The 19097-nt window shown below is 35.2% G+C and overlaps 1 protein-coding gene across 2 annotated transcripts in view; it reads right to left on the reverse strand.

Annotated features, from left to right (window-relative positions):
• Positions 1-19097, reverse strand: part of LOC108718976 (contactin-associated protein-like 2) — a 1054026-nt gene that overhangs the window by 265976 nt on the left and 768953 nt on the right. For both annotated transcript variants that reach the window (XM_041566089.1, XM_018267529.2), the window contains 2 exons: positions 11544-11663; positions 5114-5314 (listed from right to left, as the gene is read on the reverse strand). In XM_041566089.1, the coding sequence (XP_041422023.1) occupies positions 5114-5314; positions 11544-11663 (321 nt within the window). The remainder of the gene's footprint in view (positions 1-5113; positions 5315-11543; positions 11664-19097) is intronic.

Genomic DNA, 19097 nt, shown 5'->3' on the forward strand with positions numbered 1-19097 from the left:
CCTAACGGTCCCTGCCAGAAGCACAATAGGAGGGGGATAGCCAATCACAGCCCTGCAGTCACACAAGCACAGACAGGCTTTAGTTCCCTATCAGGTCCTGCTAGCTGCTGATTGGTTCCTGTCCTACAATACAGTGAGCTGAGAGCCACCGGCTCCCCTGCACAGCCTGCAGAGAGCAGGAAGTGGAAGGGAAGGGAGGGTTTATCGAAACACTACTTTTTAAGCACAATTCTTCTATATCTAAATGAGTATAACACACTGGTACATGCTTATTTTTTACACAATATGTCTACTTTAAAAAATATAAAATTTGAGTTTTGAGAACATTTAATTTTATTACAGTAAAAAAAAAATCACGTAAGTGTATATAGTGTCTATATAGACTTATTAGACAGTGTGACGGCTCAGATACCTTTGGTTGATGTGGAAGGAGTGGGGAAGGATAAAACGATATGTGTGTTTTTAGCTGCGCAAATTTTATACTCATCACTAATTCTTACTTGTTTCGAAGCATTTGGAGTGCTAAAGTTGACCTATTGCTGAGCTAGAACATAAGAACTTAGGGATCAACGAATTTCTCTCGGCAGTTTGCAACAAATAAAGAAGGAGTTTAGCATATGTTATAGACCAAAAACATCTTGTGAGTCAAGCTACAATGTAACTTCAGTTATGTCCTATTTCATTGTCCTGATACTTGTGTTTAAGAAGGAGTAATGAAATTGCAGTTCAGCACTGACTAAAAACCAAAGCCCTATACTAAAGCTAGCAAATGAATCACACCAACCTTATGAATAGGTGTGTATATAAAATGTTGGTATATCAAAATGATGGTTCCTATATGATGTACTGGATTTAAGGTATAAATATTAAATTATAAGTATTACAACTAAGATAAAAAGTCACCAGTGCTCATGAATTAAAACATGTTATCCAATAAACAAAATGCCAAGTATACAAATCAGAAAACTACATTTTATGCATTGGAGTCAGAGAAATTTCTTCCTATTTACTAAACTTCTTTGTGGTTCTGTTTTCTTGTGAAATTCATGAATTTAAATTGCATCTAATCATTGTACATATCCACTCTGTTCATTACCTGTGAAATTGTTTCTGAATGAGCACTTTAGAATTTTGCAATTCCATTTCAAGGTGGAAAAGAAGAAGTTTAGAATATCAACTGAAGCTAAATATTTTCAATAGATTTTTTTCAAGGTAAGCTCTGGTAACTATGTAAATGTCAATGAAATCACTACTCTCATGCTGATAGCATGACATTTTTGCTACATAGCAGAAGTTCTCTCTTGCCAACATTTACAAACACCAAGTTTACTACTTTGCCTTTTATTACACCATATTTGACCTATGGATCTTTTGACATGATTCACTGCACATTATCAAATATTCAAAAAATATTAATAAATAGCACTCAATCTGGGAAAATGGCCTCTTTAGCCAAAAATGTATTATGTGGGACCTAAGACACCAAAAGTTAATTACAGCAGCACACTCTGTAAATTCAGGAAATGCAATGGTTATTTCTAAAAGCAGCTAAACTTTAGTAAACATACATTTTATGGAATTTGCCTGAGTTGTTTTACAAGTCTCCCCCTGGCTCTGGGGCGGCTGAACTGAGAGATCAGTTGTATGTGGTCTGTTAATACGGTGTTTAGTGTCTTAGAGAATTGTTATGTGGGACTTATTATCCAAAATGCTCGGGACCTGGGGTTTGCCGGATAAGGGGTCTTTCCGTATTTTGGATCTCCATACCAACTATAAAAATCATTTAAATAAAACTAATAGGATTGTTTTGCCACCAATACTAAATAATAATGTATTAGTTAGAAGTAAGTACAAGGTACTGTTTTATTATTACAGAGAAAAAGGAAATCATTTTTAAAAATGATTTGCTCAGAATAGAGTCTATGGGAGATGGACTTTCTATAATTGGGAGATTTCTGGATAATGGGTTTCCTAATAGGAAATCTGATACCTGTATTATGCCAAATACTGGCAATTCACTAGATACTAATTTGTCCCCTGTTCTTTATCTCTGGAAGCTTTGTCCTGAACCCATGTTACTACTATTAACACCAAATACTAGCATTTCAGGTATGGGACCTGTTAACCAGAATGCTCAGGTATTGGGGTTAGGGATTGGTGAATTTTTTCGCCTTGTTTCACTGCGGAAAAAACAATTTTTGACGCCCACAGACTTTAATGGGCGCCGGCGACATTTCGCTGGTGGTGAATTTTTGGCAAATTCACCCATCCCTACCTGGGGTATTTTGGATAATGGATCTTTCTTTAATTTGGATCTTCATACCTTAACTAATACTAATTATTGTATTAGTTATTCTAATCATTGTACATATCCACTCTGTTAGTCTACTAAAATAATCATTTAAACATTAAATAAACCCAATAGGCTTGTTTTGCGAATCCAATAAGGATTAATTATATCTTAGTTGGGATCAAGTAAAAACTACTGTTTCACTACTAAAGAGAAAAAGGGGATCATTTTTAAAAATTTGGATTATCTGGATTCTGGATAAAATGAAGTGCATGGGAGACAGTCATTCTGTAATTAAGAGCTTTCTGTATGAAGGTTTTCCGAATAACAAATCCCATACCTGTATCAGCCAGCTGATTATCAGCCAATCTTTCATTAGTATTTAAAGTGATCTTGAATCAAGTAATGGTGTAGCCAAAACTGTTAGATAAATCCACAAAGACGGAAAAAATCCTTTTTCCTTCATAAATGCATTTTCTGAATTTCTAGTATTATTCGGGAACAGTCCATCGTTTGTTCATCATTTATTTAAACATGAATCTTAAGCTCTTTTACGGAATGGTTGCTTCCTGTCTCCTGCCATTTGATAATCTAAAGTCACTGATATAAAATAAAGTCATACAAATTGCTTTGTTCTAGAGTTATGGGAAAGTTAATACAACTCCCTACATTTCTGCAGCTGACATATAATAAATACATATTTTGATCAAACTCAAAAAGGTCAAATGAAAAAATCCAGTGAATAAGCTACCTATGAACTTATCATGCACAACGTTGCAATAGTGATAACGATTTCTCCCTGAATAAGTGTTATAAATGTCTATAATTTACACAATGTAGCCATGTTATACAACCCTATTGACTTGCTGTAGAATGGTTTCATGCTTCTTTGAACTATAACTAATAAACAGGATTTAGTACATTGCCCTTACATCTGAGGCTGTTATCTGTGGTTGAACAATTTGTCAGGGTCGCACTTATCATGGACTTTGCAATCAATCAGATGAGTTAAAAAATTTAATATACAAAAGGCCAACATTTGGATACAAATTGATTCTAATTTATCCTCTGTTTTATTTGTGCCATACTGTATACTGTATCCCTGAAACAACATTCTATATTTCCTACTGTCATGAACTGAGGCAAGCAATGGGTTAATTAAAATCAGTAGTTATTTATTTTGCCTTACAATATAGGTATCCTAAAACTGGCAGTGTAATAATAATATATCTTAAAGGAAATATCTATTGTATTGCATCAAATGTCGGATTGGGGGGGTCTGGGCCCACTGGGGTTGCCACATCAGGTGCCCGTGCTTCCCATGGGTTCTCGTCCTCTCTGCAACCCCCCTGCGCCCCATTCCTCCTGCCAGAGCGGACCTTCTCTTCTCAATAGGGGTGGGGGTGGTCAGGTAAAGCACTGTCTCAGGCGTCCATGGGCTGGCGGTATACCAGGAAAATACTCAGTGGGCCCCACGAGGGACAGGGCCCCATGGCTTCTTCCCAATGTCCCTGCAGCCCAGTCCAACCCTGTATTGCATTCATGTTCATCAATGTGATATATCGAATTTCATTGTATAGAATAACTCCATCTCTTATTAGTTTGGCTTTAGTCTATTCCACATGAAATATATTCCACTATAATTCATCTTTGCTATTTTAGCTGACCAAGCAAGGTTTGTATGACTTATGGACCTTTCAGCAACTGCTGACATTTAGTTGATAACTGGCAAATGCATTCTGCATGCATATTGTTGCTGTGAAAATTAAAATAAAAATGATTTTGCATACTGGTTATCTTGAGATGAAAAGGCAATATTTAATTTTCATGGTTAGCGGGGAAATTGCTATTCATCTTGCCATTAGCATAATTATTCACTTTTGCAAATCTGAACCAGGTTCTGTTAGTTTGCTAACTGAATCAGGGGAATGGATGCACATTCACTCTACATAAGATTTTTTACGGGTCAGTATTAGACCATATAGGATAAAATGAGAAATTTGATTTCTGTGAAATGCTAATGAAATCACAGCATTGCTAAGTGATCTAAAAAACAGAACTTGTGATACTTAATAAGCATTGAGCCCTTAGGAAATGAACTAGATCTCAAGTGAAAAAACAAAGCTTTGCAGTTTGTGCTTTCAGAGCCAGGCCGACAACTGACCCCGCAATATGTCAATTGTGAATTTTTCATGGCTTGCAAAATTCCCCGTTCTGTTTACATTTAACAGTAAACACTGGCATGCCATCAACTCTCAAAAGCAGTAAAAAGTGTATGTAGTCACATTTCTGTTTAAACACACCTATATTTGGCCAAGACTTTCAGAATGAATAGAAATAACAGATCCCATTTAAAGATAACTTACCTAAAACAGCATAAAAGGACAATCTCCTTGGTTACAGTACAAATTGCATGTTTTGTTATGTAATAGCTTTAAAGTTTTGTTGTAATTATATCAAAGAGGTTCAAAAAGTTTAGTCCGCTAATTGTTTAACTACAATTACAGCAATCCTTTAACTGACAGGGGGTGCTAGGAATTAGAGCTGTAAAGTCTCAGGTATAAACCCCACTTTATATGTAGTCCCAAGTCCCAAGCTTTCTCCTTTGTCTTCGTCCTTTCTTTTTTGAGCTCTTGAAAAATAATTACATTTAAGTAATATTTACTTGACAAAGGACATGCAATGCTTATTAATGTTGAGGCTAATTAAGGTTTTTATCAAAGATCTAAATAAAATGCATTTTTCATGAATACAGTCATTTTAGAAAGAATAGTATGTGACCTCTGGAGCCCTAGAGATGAAGATATTTCAATATCAACCTACCTGGTGTGTTCAGCAGCCTTGACATTCTGCAGGTATATGAGATGTACTGTTCACAATATTCAGCACTGCCAGTGATAGCAGAAATCTGTTCCACTGATGCACTATAATTCAAGTTAAGAACAACTGGTTTCTCAAGGCTGGCAGCAACTATAGGGGTTTGCTGTGGAAGATCATGGAATAAGGTCGTCCATACTTTGTCCTCTGTTGGAAAGAGAAAAAAATGGTTCTTTGTTGGTTATTTATGAGAGGCAGTGGTACTTTAAGGGCAAAACAAAATGCGTTATGACCCAACTATTATTGTGGATACTACTATGATTTGTCTACATTTCAAAAACATTTTTCCAAACTGCTGACTAGTAAATACTCCCTTTCGATTGGGGGTTACTCTGGGTTACTAGACAAGTAGCAAGCATTGATTATAATACATTACATTACCTCTGGAGTTTGCACAGGTAGTAGCTATACAAAACAATCAGCTGGTGGCATCTACAGATCTTATCACCTATAGCAATCAATTGGCAGATAGCATAGAATTAGTTGCATTGTCAGCTGTAATGAATCATTGATAAATGTTGGTATTATTGGTCATTTATTTGCCTCAAAGGAGAACTAAACCATAAAAAATGATTGTGGCTATAAATGCCATATTTTTTCTACTGAACTTATTGCAACAGCCTAAAGTTTCAGCTTCTTAATAGCAGCAATGCTCCAGAACTTCCAACTTGTCATAGGGGGTCACCATCTTGGAAAGTGTCTGTGACACTCACATGCTCAGTGGGCTCTGAGCAGCTGTTGAGAAGCTAAGCCTAGGGGTCGTCACAAATTATCAGGCAGAAAATGCAGTTGGCCTGTAATATAAGCTGGTGCTACAATGCTGATTTTAAAATTCTGATGCTAGTTCCACTAGTATTGTGTAGTAATTATTTGTATTAATTACTAATCAGCCTTATATTGTGACATCTATATTCTATGTGTACTGTATATTGTGAGTGGGTCCCTCATGGAGATATCTACAGTATAAGTAATAAGCATACATTACATAAATAAACAAAAATATACATAAAAGCTGAAACTATATTTCTGCTTACAACACATTTAATAAAAAATAAATGAAAGAATTACAGATAAACAGTATATGATGGACCCCATTTATGGGTTATTACATTCCACAGTTTACCTTTTCAAACATTTTGTTTAAATAGGTGCTGGGAAGTTTTTCTTACTAAAGTTGATTTAGCTTTCATTAAACTAAAGAATTAGAAAGTACATCAAAGTTGTTTTTTTTCTGGCTTATTAAGCTTCCCTATCTTAATCACTCTGCTCATTAACCCTGTTAGGTTATAGAAATACTGCACTTAACTAATACTCTTTTACACAGAAAGCCATAAACTCAGCCATAAAGCATAGCAGAACTGTGAACTGTGAATACAATCCCTTAAGCGCTGACAAATGTGACATTTCAACACTCTTGCTAACAGCTGGTGAATCCCTCCAGCATCAAATGCAAACAAAAAAACATGGAACTAGGTACATTTGTGCATAGGATTGTAACCAAATAAATTGGTGAATTGGTGGTCCTGTACAGTTTAGCGGACACGGAGACATTTGTGAAAGGCATATACCTCCTTTAAAAGAGAACTAAAGCTTAACCAAAGAAGTAGGCTAGAAATTTTGTCCATAATGTTTTTTAGTTTTCTGTACCAACCCAAGACAACCACAGCCCGTTAGCAGGGAAGCTCTGTGTCTCTAAAGATGTCCCAGTAGCTCCCCATTTTCTTTTCTATATACCAGTTTTATGTTAAATTGATTTACATTGGTCCAAAGTGCAATATTCGAGCATGTGTAATGTGAGCTGTACGGATAGTATGCTTTTGTAATCACTATTGCTGCAAGTTCAGCCAAGAAAAAACATTAATCATGTATTGAATTAAAATAAATAATCTATATAAAAACACAAAAGTTAATAAATGTTTCACACCAGTCAGGCAGTTAGAGGTATACTGCTGCTATATGTTTGAACCTTTAATGTTCAGTATACTTCTGGAGGATCCAATGGTTCTATAATATAAAACATTTCCTTACTCAATTGTGATATGCATTTGGTTTACTGTAGGGTGCACATTATTTCACATAGTACAAACTCAAGGTTTGGTTTTCAGACAGTTGCTTCACTTAAATATTAAATGAATTCCTCCAGCCAAAATGTGTATCTACCACATTTGGCTCTTACTGGGAAATATGCATCTGTGTTTACTTATTCTGAATAATATGTTGGAACTTTGTCAGCTAAGAATGGCAAATGGTGCTTTTCTACTATTTCCAAAAACAGCTAGGATCAAAAGAAAGTCCCTGAAAGGTACTGACTCTGACACTTTGAAAGCCTACAAAAATGAAGACCAACTGCAAACTATTCCAGAATAACATTGCCTACATAAAGTTCATTTAAAGATGACTTGCCTCTTTAGGCGCTGGTTCATTTCTAACCTGCAGATTAAAAGGCTCAAATTGGAGTAATATATAACAAAGATACAAAGGAAAAATAATGTTATACATATTGAAAACCTTATTTCAAATCATTACAAAACATAATCATTTACTACATATAAAACTAGTACTTCAATGAGACAGGGACAGTTGTGCCTTAAAATCAGTGTCATTCCAGTTGAATTTCAAAGCTATTTCCACATTGTCAGTGCAGTACAATCCTTCAACTACATTGCAAGACTTTCATTTCTTCCAGTTTTTAAAGTTATTTTAAAATATTTTCTGTACAATTCATTGGTCTATGTCGAATTTACAATGCAGTTTCTTAAATCACCTAAAGGGAGTACCGATGTTGTGATCCGGTGTTTGACAAGTCACCATTAGTTGACGCTGACCTAATGCTCAATCAATAAGCTGATTTGTATCCATTTAACTTAAGTGTCTGTGCATAGCTTCCCTTTAAGTTAGTCTTACTTTTTTGCAAAATGCAGACATGTGTAACTTATGATCATGTTCCTATGGGCAGTAACTTTTTATATAGTTTCAGAGCATTTCTTAGGAGATGATGTATTTTTATGTATGTGACACATTCTAGGTACTGCCGTATTTGCAATAGCTAGGTTAATATTAAAATGTGTACTGTATATGGCCTCACAAAAATCCTTTTATAGCCTTAAAACTGCATTGCCTGGAGTAAAGCAGATATAATGGAGGGAAATTGATCAATAAATGTGTTTTATAATGGTTGAAGCAATGCACAGACACTTGAGTTAAATGGATACAAATCAGCGTATTGATTGAGCATTAGGTCAGCGTCAACTAATGGTGACTGGTCAAACACCGGATGACAACATCAGTACTCCCCTTAGGTGATTTAAGAAACTGCATTGTAAAACAGATTTAGACCAATGAATTTTACAGAAAATATTTTAAAATAACTTTAAAAACTGGAAGAAATGAGTTGAAGGATTGTACTGCACTGACAATGTGAAAATAGCTTTGAAATTCAACTAAAAGGACACTGATTTTAAGGCACAACTGTCCCTGTTTTATAGAAGTACTAGTTTTATAGTTATTCTGAAATAGTTTGTAGTTGGCCTTCATTTTTTGAGGCTTTAAAAGTTTCAGAGTCAGTACTTTTTAGGGACCTTTCTGTTTATCCTAGCTGTCTTTTGTAAATAGTACAAAGGCACCATTCACCATTTTACCTGACAAAGTTCCAACACATTATTCAGAATAAGTAAACACAGATGTATATTTCCCAGTAAGAGCCAAATGTGGTATATAAACAGTTTGGCTGGAGGAATTAATTTAATATTTAAGTGAAGCAAAACCCACTACAGTACAGAGTCTGAAAACAAACCTTAAGTTTGTACTATGTGAAATAATGTGTACCCTACAGTAAACCAATCACAATTCAGTAAGGGAATGTTTTATATTATGGGACCATTGGCTCCTCCAGAAGTACAGTATACTTAAACATTAAAGATTCAAACATATAGCAAAAGTATACCTCTAACTGCCTGACTGGTGTGTACCATTCATTAACTTTTGTGTTTTTATATAGATAATTTATTTTAATTCTATACATGAGTAATGTTTTTTCTTGGCTGGACATGCAGCAATAGTGATAAAAAAGCATGCTATCTGTACAGCTCACATTACACATGCTCTAATATTGCATTTTGGACCAATGTAAATCAATCTAACATAAAACTTGTATGCCTGGCTACCGGGTTTGAGTAGAGAATGTTAGTTGATGATAATGGTAATGAAAAGCTAGCATTATGACAATACGAATGGAAGTGGCTGTCAAACAAAAAGAGATTCCAGTTAAAGTGGACCTGTCACCCAGACATAAAAATCTGTATAATAAAAGTCCTTTTCAAATTAAACATGAAATCCAATTTCTATTTTGTATTAAAGCATTCCTAGCTGCTGTAAGCTCATTTAAAAATCTCAGCTGTCAATCAAATATTGTCTGCCCCTCCTCTATGCCATGGGCAATTACTTTCCATTCAGCACTTTCTAAATGTCACTGCTCTCCACACATTCCCCAGTTCTCTTTACCATTTAATTGTGTAGCCAGTGCATGGGGATGGACATCAGGTCCCCCATTCTAGTGCACAAACAAGATTCTGAGATGATGCAAGACTTGCCTAAAAAACAGTGTGATAGCCTGCTTGCTATCATTTTGAATTCCCAGACTGAAGGAAACAAGATTCAAATAATTTATATAGTGTAATTGAAGTTCATCTTGTTTGACTAATGTGATAAAATAGGATTTTGAATATTTTTTTTGGGTGACGGGTCCCCTTTAAGAGATCTAGGTTGAAATTGAGATTAAAGAGATATATTTTAGCATTATCAGTGTAGAAGCAGTAATGGAAACCATATGCATTCATAAGTTTGATAAGGGAAGAAGTATACAAAGGGAATAATAATGAAGGGCCTAGGGCAGAACCTTGAGGAACCTTAACAAAATATAAGGAAGAAGATTATACAAAAGGCCAGAGAATGGAGGGACTGGTGGAGGAGAAGGTGAATGACTGTGTCAAAAACTGCAGAGAGATCTATAAGTGTTAGAAAGAAGAAGCGGTCTTGCCATTTGCAGATAACAGGTCATTTGTGAGTTTACTAAAACTCGAATTTTTTTTATGAAAACAAATCTGACCAAACTCCCTTCTGCGATTAGAACTCAATTATCAATAATTTTTTGTATAATAATCAGAGCAACAAAACGTCACAACAAAATCGAGCATCAATTCGTATTATAGGAATTGTCATCCCAATGAAAGATCTTTCTCAGTTGCCGTTGGACATCCCGACTTTATCAGGTAATCCAGTGCAGATCACGATGTTAAGAAACAACTACAGGAGCATCTGCCATTGACTTCTACATGACCTCTGGGTTTTCATGGCATTCATTTCTAGGAAGTTTGAATTATGATGATATGTGTAACATGAGGACAACTCCTGCATTATCTCTCTCTCTCTCTCTCTTTCTATATATATATATATATATATATATATATATATATATATATATATATATATATATATATATATATATATATATATATATATATATATATATATATATACAAAAATAGAAAACCTTTTATTCAACGTTTCGGCTCGACCACTGGAGCCGTCTTTTTTTTTTTTTTTTTGTTCCTGAAGACGGCTCCAGTGGTCGAGCAGAAACGTTGAATAAAAGGTTTTCTATTTTTGTATAAAGACCTGTTGGTGCGGTTTTTCTCTCTTGCCTATGACTATTGACACATGCAACCAGCACACAGGCATTGCTTTTTTTTCGGTTATCACTGTGTGTCACTGTGTGCACTGTACTCAAATTTGCTATATATATATATATATATATATATATATATATATATATATATATATATATATTTATATATATATATATATATATATATATATATATATATATATATATATATATATATATATATATATATATATATATAGACAAATACAAGATTCCTCTGCACTCAACCCATTATCAATATATTTAAGACAGAGACATTTTGTGCATACTGCTACTGAAAAATGCCTTACCCTTTAAACAAAACAGGGATTGTTTGTCCATATATTGCAATATATTTAAGCTGGCCAACTACGTCAAAGTCATCCCATATCTGGCCAGTCCTATGCTCAATTTTCATCTGATTCATTAAGAATTCTATGGTTTAATAATACATTTTATAAAAGGGACGAATACGTTTTACCTGCAACTTACTAGCTGCTTTCAAAGTAAAACTCCCAAACTTGGCTGCCCTTTTATTAGACACCAGTGGGATCACCTGACTATAGTTGGAGGGGGTGGGAGCTACAACATAGAGCTGGTCACTGCTCTTGTAGAACTATAACAAACAAGGGAATATATATATATATATAATGAATAGAAAGTAACTGCTGTTACCTGTCATGTTGCAGAAAACCTTTAGAGGCCCTAATGGACCACTGCCATCTGGATCAATCCAATACCAGTCTGATGATTTTCCGAGATGCTTGTAGGCTTCACAGGAAAGTTCATATATAGCTGAAAAATGCATAGTTTATTAAAATAGATTAATTAAACAATGTAATCTAAATTATTAATTAAAATAACATGGTTATCACCTCAGTAATGCTAAAAGAACCCCTCGTTTCCCATTGCACCCAGTTAATGTCTGCACATAGGGATGGTTCTTTCTGCTTTCCAATTTTATACCAGAGCGGTGTACCACTGACTTTTAATTACTCTATAAAAGGGTAAGATGTCAGGGTAGTTGGTGCTCAAACCACATGGGGCCATTCCCAAATGTATTCAGTTTTAATTCCTTTTAGAATGTAATTTTTCTGTCCCTTAGGGGCAGCCCCACGGTTTGAGAACCTCTGCTCTAAAAGCATCTTATTCTTGTAAGCAGTGGACATAAATTCAGTGCTTGGACTTTGCTTATTTTTGTATTGGGTCTTTAAGGCAAGAAGCATGCTTCATATATTCTAAAAAGCTATTCTTTTTAATAAATACAAAGCAATATAATGCAACAGAATAATGAGCCTTCAGCATTTATGTGAACATTCTTTACATTCACTTTAGCAGAAATTAATCTGAAAAGCCTAATTTTATGACATGTTCTCTTATTCTGACTTTGTGTAAAATTAGGTACCCCCATAGGGTATTCTGGTAATGTCCCAAAATATTTGAAGCTTCTGGCCTGATTGGAAAGCAGCTAGGTTATATTACACTTCATAGCCCTGTGTGTGTTTTTTTTTTTTTACACATTTTTACGGTAATTGGTTCAATGAATTAAATTAAAGACGGTTCTTATTTTGTTGTTTTTACATTTCTCTTACTGCAGTCCTTGGCTTAGCCGCTTGACTCTGTTTAAATATATACAGTGTATAATTTAATACTAGGTTCCCTAGAGCAGTGACCTACGATTTATTCCAAAAAGGATTTTTAGCTGGGTCTTAGTACTACAGAACAAAACAACGTATTTCTTCCTTTTGTGTGGCAGGCAGAATGTTAAACTTCAGTTGCAAAGAATAGCCATGAGCAGCAAATGTTCATTTCTTCATTCTGAAGAAGGAGCTCGGTGTTCAGATGTAATTTCTATTTTTTTTCTCAAAAGCTTGCTTTCCTACATACATCAGTTATCTAGTAAACCCTTTCATGCTACTATATTCTGGAACTATGGCTAATATGTTACAATATTCTACTACAGGTATGGGACCTGTTATACAGAATGCTCAGGACCTGGGGCTTTACAGATAACGGATTTTTTTTGTAATTTGAATCTTCATAACTTGTAAATCAAATCATGTAAATATTAAATAAACCCAATAGGCTGGCTCTACTTCCAATAAGGATTAATTATATCTTATTTGGGAACAAGTACAAAGTACTGTTTTATTATTACAGAGAAAAAGGAAATCATTTTTGAAAATTTTGATTATTTGGATAAAATGGAGTCTATGGGAGATGGCCTTTCCGTAATTCTGGGTAACGGGTTTCCGGATAACAGATTCTATACCAAGTTCTAACAAAAAACCCGTGAATAGAACAAATTGTTTTTCCACCTGTTATTTTTACTGTATAATTCTGGCAAGCAAAAAGTAACAATAAACTTCCTATTATGCCTCCCTCGTATTTCGTAGATATTGTATATTTTGCCTCTTTGGTAGGCAAGAAAGGCTAGCAGCATTGGTAGGCAGGATCAAAATTCTCTTGTATCTGTAATTAACATAGTCCAGATCAATTTGTTATGCAGCCCTCAGTCCATTTAATCTCTAACCTTAGACTCATGGACTATTACTTTATCCATGATCTGGAAATCCCCCAGGTCCCGAGCATTCTGGATAACAGGTCCAATACCTGTACCAATAGTTTTAGTAGAATCAAGGATCATAGTACTATATCCCTCCATTTTATTCAAGTAATCAACATTTTTAAAAATTATTTCTTTTGTGTCTGTAATAATAAAACAGTACCCTGTGCTGGATCCAAACTATGATATAATTCATCCTTATTGGAAGCAAATCAGCCTATTGGGTTTATTTAATGTTTACATGAATTTCTAGTAGACTTAAGGATTGGACATTCAAATTACAGAAGATCCATTATCTGGAAACCCCCAGGTTTTGGATAACAGGTCCCATACCTGTATCAATAGCTTTCGTGGAATCAAAGATCCTAGAACTATATCCCTGTCTTGATGTAATAAAAAGTTAAATCATAATATTTGCCCCAACATGTTTTTGTTTACAAAGTCCTGGGTCACTGATTTGCTCTTTTTTAATCTGAAACTATAAAACATTGTGTATATAGTTTATGCAATTTATATTATGTGATGCTTTGTAATTTTGAGTATTTTTTTTAATCTTCCAGCTACAGGACACAATTGCCACATATTTCAGGGGAGAAAAGCAATCTTTTATTTTTTTTTTTTTTTAGTCCTCCATAATTGCAGCAAGCAGAAGTGACTTATGTGCTCTGGCAGATTATAGGAATAGGGAAATCATTTCCATATCTCATTCAGATAATGGATGAGCTATGAAATTAGTTCCATGCTGGATAGGTACCTTAGAGGTTACTACGACTGGCAGACTCTGAATATCTTAGAAGCTGTTAAATTTCAACAGCCGTGGATTAAAAATATAACAAAACCTTTCAATTTCTTCTTTGGAAAACAGGCACAAGAGGTTGGTGAACAGTTATAGTATACATTGTGCAGTGAGTTGCAATAAGAAAGTATTTTTTGATGTACTGCACAATTCAACATCTCTAAAGAGAACCTGTTTTAGTATAAAAACTTATAGCAGCATCAAGGGTCAGGAAAAGTACAAAATACCATACTTGTGGTTTAAGATGGAATCTACCTATCTGAATGTAAACAAACCAGGAATTTTCAGCTGATTTCTCAACACATAAAAAGTTATTCAAAAAAAAAAAGTATTGTATATATAAAATAAATAAATATAAATGCATTTACATAATTGTACTGTTTGTCAGAAATGTTAAGAACTTTTTATGTTCAGAACTGTTTTATTATTAGAGTGAAAGATAATCATTTTTTTAAATTTCTATTATTTGATTAAAACAGCTGCTATATCTGTATTGTTAAAAAAAAGCATTGTATATAAAATAAATAAATATAAATGCATTTATATAATTGTACTGTTTGTCAGAAATGTTAACAATACAGATATAGCATCTGTTTTAATCAAATAATAGAAATAAAAAAAAATGATTATCTTTCACTCTTTAATAATAAAACAGTACCTTGTACTTAGGGTTGCCAGCTGTCCAGATTTCAGCCTAGTTTTTAGAAGGGCTGTTTGAGGGAAAAGTGCCTGTCCAGATTTCCAAATTAGGAAATCCGGGCAGGACATTGAAGCCAATGGCCGATCGCCACGTCACCAGCCCCACCCCCGGTGTTACGCGCCTGCCCCCAACATCCTCCACCCCCAATGTCACTGGCCCACCCCCGACATCAACCACCCTGCCCATTTTCCAGGAACTAAAAAGGTGGCAACTAGTGATGGGCGAATCTGACCCATTTCGCTACACAAAAGATTCGTGAAATGGCGAAAATTTGCTGTAATGTAATGGTCTATGGGCGTTAAATTTTTTTGTGAAATGCAACAAATTGCACGAAACATCATAATTTTTTTTCACTCATTAGAGTCTATGGGCATCATTTTCAAGGCTCATCACTAGTGTCAACCCTACTTGTACTTGATCCCAAGTCAACCTTATTGGAAGCAAATTAATCTTATTGGGTTTATCTAATATTGAAATAAAGGTTTAGAGATTACAAATTACGAAAAGATCCTGTAATAAAAACCCAGGTCCCAAGCATTCTGGATAACAGGTCCCATATCTTTATCATGTAAATATTTAAAATTAGCGGTCAGTTCCTTGGAGGGACTAAATTCATCATCAAAGGCACTGCCATAAAGAATTATTAGCATTACCCCTGTAAAAAAAACTCTGCTGTCTAGATTTGAGTTGTGCTTTTGGAGCATCAAATGATACGTGTGTAAGGGGAATTTCTTGACACAGTCCCCAAACATAAGAAGTCGGAAACATCAATTCTTAAAAAATGAACTTTGTTTATTTTTCTGATACGTCACTGGCAGTCATATACAAATTCCAACAGACTTTTCAATTGCCGTTTCCACTTTAAACTTTCAATTGCTTTCCGACTTAGTAGTCTGTGCGTTACTACCCAGCGTTTAGAATAGGGTTACTTTTCTACTCACAACCTGCTGGTCCTCATCGGTCTGGCTCGGTGATCCGGCAAACCACTACACCCTTCACCATTCCACCAGTCCCCCGCTTCGATCATCCGGCACTCGACCAGTGCCCCTTGACCACTCCGGCGGGTACCAGCCACCTGGACTTGAAGTCTTCTACTTCCACCCTCTCTTGCCTAACAACCTCACCACTATTACCCTATCTTGGGAATTATTCCCCGGATCCTAATCCGACTACGCTCCTTGTCGGGGCAAAAGACTACCCTTTCTTGCTCCCTATCTCTGACACCTAGTGCCAGCTATTACTGAAACTTCCTATCTAGTAAACTACCTGTTTCCGGGCTGGTGTTCTTCTTCTCAGCGACACTCTTGCATCACTTTGCCTCCTCCCATCAAAAAGCCTCTGACTATGGGTGTGGCTGCCCTTTTATACTCAGTTTGGGGAAATTCCCTCTAGGGGTTGGAACACAGAACTGCTGCTAACTATAACACTCTACTGACACCTAGTGGCTTTTTGAAATAACCATTTACACAGTGTTACATACAAATTCTCATTAACATCACATAATTCACAAACAACATTTTAACTCTTTCACCCACCCACAACACAATTCACTCTCTTACACGTGTTCTTGCACCTAGTACTGGGACTTACACTAGCGTTGCTATGGGAAAATGTATAAAAAACACAGAAGTGGCACAGTGGGGATCTACAATGTAGATATATGTAGGATATATAGAGGAGTGTATAGATAGGTTGGTATAAGTATATGTATAGTATGTGCACTGAGGTTCATTTGGTCTTTTTCTAGCCAATTTAACTATGTAACTTTGTTTGTAACTAAATGAAACCATTGAAGTGATCAAATACTGCTGTATTTTCTGAATTGTCATAATAGTCATAATAGTAATTAACCAAGAGAATCTGGATGGCAAGAATGGATATTTGGAAACATGCAACTTATTTACAGTTTTCTTTGCAATGAAATACAACGGGAAACAAGTGTTTTAGAAAGGCAGGGCTTTGAGTTGTTTGTTAGAATCTCTGTGTTCCATTGAAATTTGGCAGCAATTACTGTTGTATTTTCTGTTTACCAGCTGCAGAACTCTGATTAGGTCTCGGTATTAATTTCACGACTAAAACCCCTTGCCTTCTACTTCTACCCATGGCATGCTGTACATAATTACTTTCACAAAGCCCGCTGACACCTCTCAACATGAAACATCACAGTATAAACAGCTTTGACCAGCTTATGAATTACTCTTGAAAGAATGCGGAACAGGAGAGTCCAAAAAAACTGAGCCTCTTTATTTTTTTTTAAAGTTAAATCTCAGTGTTATGTACTTTTATCTCATATTTTATGTTTGTCTAAATTAAACAATTATATACTGTTTAGTATTATTTAATTGCTTGTTTTCCAAATGATACAAATGTAAAGCCTCCCCACTTTACCTTGTTAGGGTCTTTGGTCTGGCTAGCTAAGAGAGTGATTTCTCCAGGATTCTGCCTTTTTCAGCAAGATTCGGATTCGGCCAAATCCTTCTGCCAAGCCGAAACAAATCGGAATCCTAATTTGCATATGCAAATTAGGGGGAAGGGAAAATGTGTGACTTTTTGTTACAAAACAAGGAAGTAAAAGATGTTTTACCCTTCCCACTGCTAATTAGGATTCGGATTTGGTTCGTTATTCGGCCAAATCTTTCACGAAGGATTCGGGGGTTCGGCCGAATCCAAAATAGTGGTATTGGTGCATCCTTATTAATTATATCTTTCTCGTAGTTTATAATAAAATAAACTAAATATATACTGACAATGCTTCACTTTCTGAAAACATTAGAGGGCATATTTTGGTTCTCTGCTTAAAGGAAAACTATACCCCCCAAACAATGTAGGTCTCTATAAAAAGTTATTGCATAAAACAGTTCATATGTAAAATCCTGCTTCATGTAAATAAACCATTTTCATAATAATATACTTTTCTAGTAGTATGTGCCATTGGGTAATCATAAATAGAAAATTGCCATTTTAAAAAATAAGGGCCGCCCCCTGGGATCGTAGGATTCACTGTACTCACAAACATACCAACAAACCAAACATGTTAGGTCACATGAGCCAATTAACAGACAGAGTTGTGTCTTTTGCTTCCACACTTCTTCCTGTTACAGATAGATTTGAAGTATTTCTGGTCAGGTGATCTCTGAGACAGCACAGAGACCATCACGAAATGGTGGCTCAAGGCAAGAGATGTAAAAGGGCAATATTTACTTAAATATATATTCCAGTTTGGTGAGATTCTTTAATATGCCACTTAATATGATATGAACTATCTGTTGCTTAAGTGTTCATTTTGGGGGTATAGTTTTCCTTTAATGTATGATTAAAATTGTATCTGGAGTTTAGATGGTGTAAATGAGACTTTTAGTTCACAGAATAAATTACGAAAATATTTTGGTTATTTCAGAGGAAAAATCTAACAAAAGAGAGAGACAAAGAGTGAAATGAAACAGATGCCGCTGCAGAGAGATCAGACGCAGGAACATGTGAAACTGAATCAAATGTGTGTACATCTTTTGAGGTCTATTGAAATTCATTCTTAAAGGAATTTAACAGCTAATGTTGGATATAGTAGTTAGAATAAATTATCATTACTGCAAAGTGGATTATGATGCCAGCTTTACTGATCTATATAGCTGAGCCAATTGTATTGTGCAAGTACAATGTAATATAAAATGCCATTCATACAAAGCAATATATTAAACTCAACAAATATGACCTTACAGCAAGAAATATAATTGCCACCGTTCTTTATTTGTCTATAATAGCAGGTACTGGAAGCTATGAAAGCACATTATTCAATTGAGTCATAAGAATGAAATGTGCCTAATGTATGCTTTCTTTCCTTGAGGTTCCATCTTGTTGAAACAAAGCGTGACATTTCGTCTCACCTTTATCTGTGTTCCAAAACCCAAACTCTTTGCAACATGGATGGAGCTGTCAACTTGAAATACACCCAAAGTTAACCCCATCTTTAGAATTAAAAAAAAATCTCACATATTATAACTAGAGGCAGGAAAAAATGTATGGAAAGCACAGAAGGTGCAAAAGAAACATTGGGGCAGAAGGGATTTTGGCATGCTATAGATGAAGCCATTGGAATTGACATTTTCTCGCACCATGTCCAGACACCATATTATAAGTCCTGCCTCTAGATCAGTGGTCCCCAACCAGTGA

This window comes from Xenopus laevis, chromosome 6L (genome assembly GCF_017654675.1).
Source record: "Xenopus laevis strain J_2021 chromosome 6L, Xenopus_laevis_v10.1, whole genome shotgun sequence".
Taxonomy (NCBI): domain Eukaryota; kingdom Metazoa; phylum Chordata; class Amphibia; order Anura; family Pipidae; genus Xenopus; species Xenopus laevis.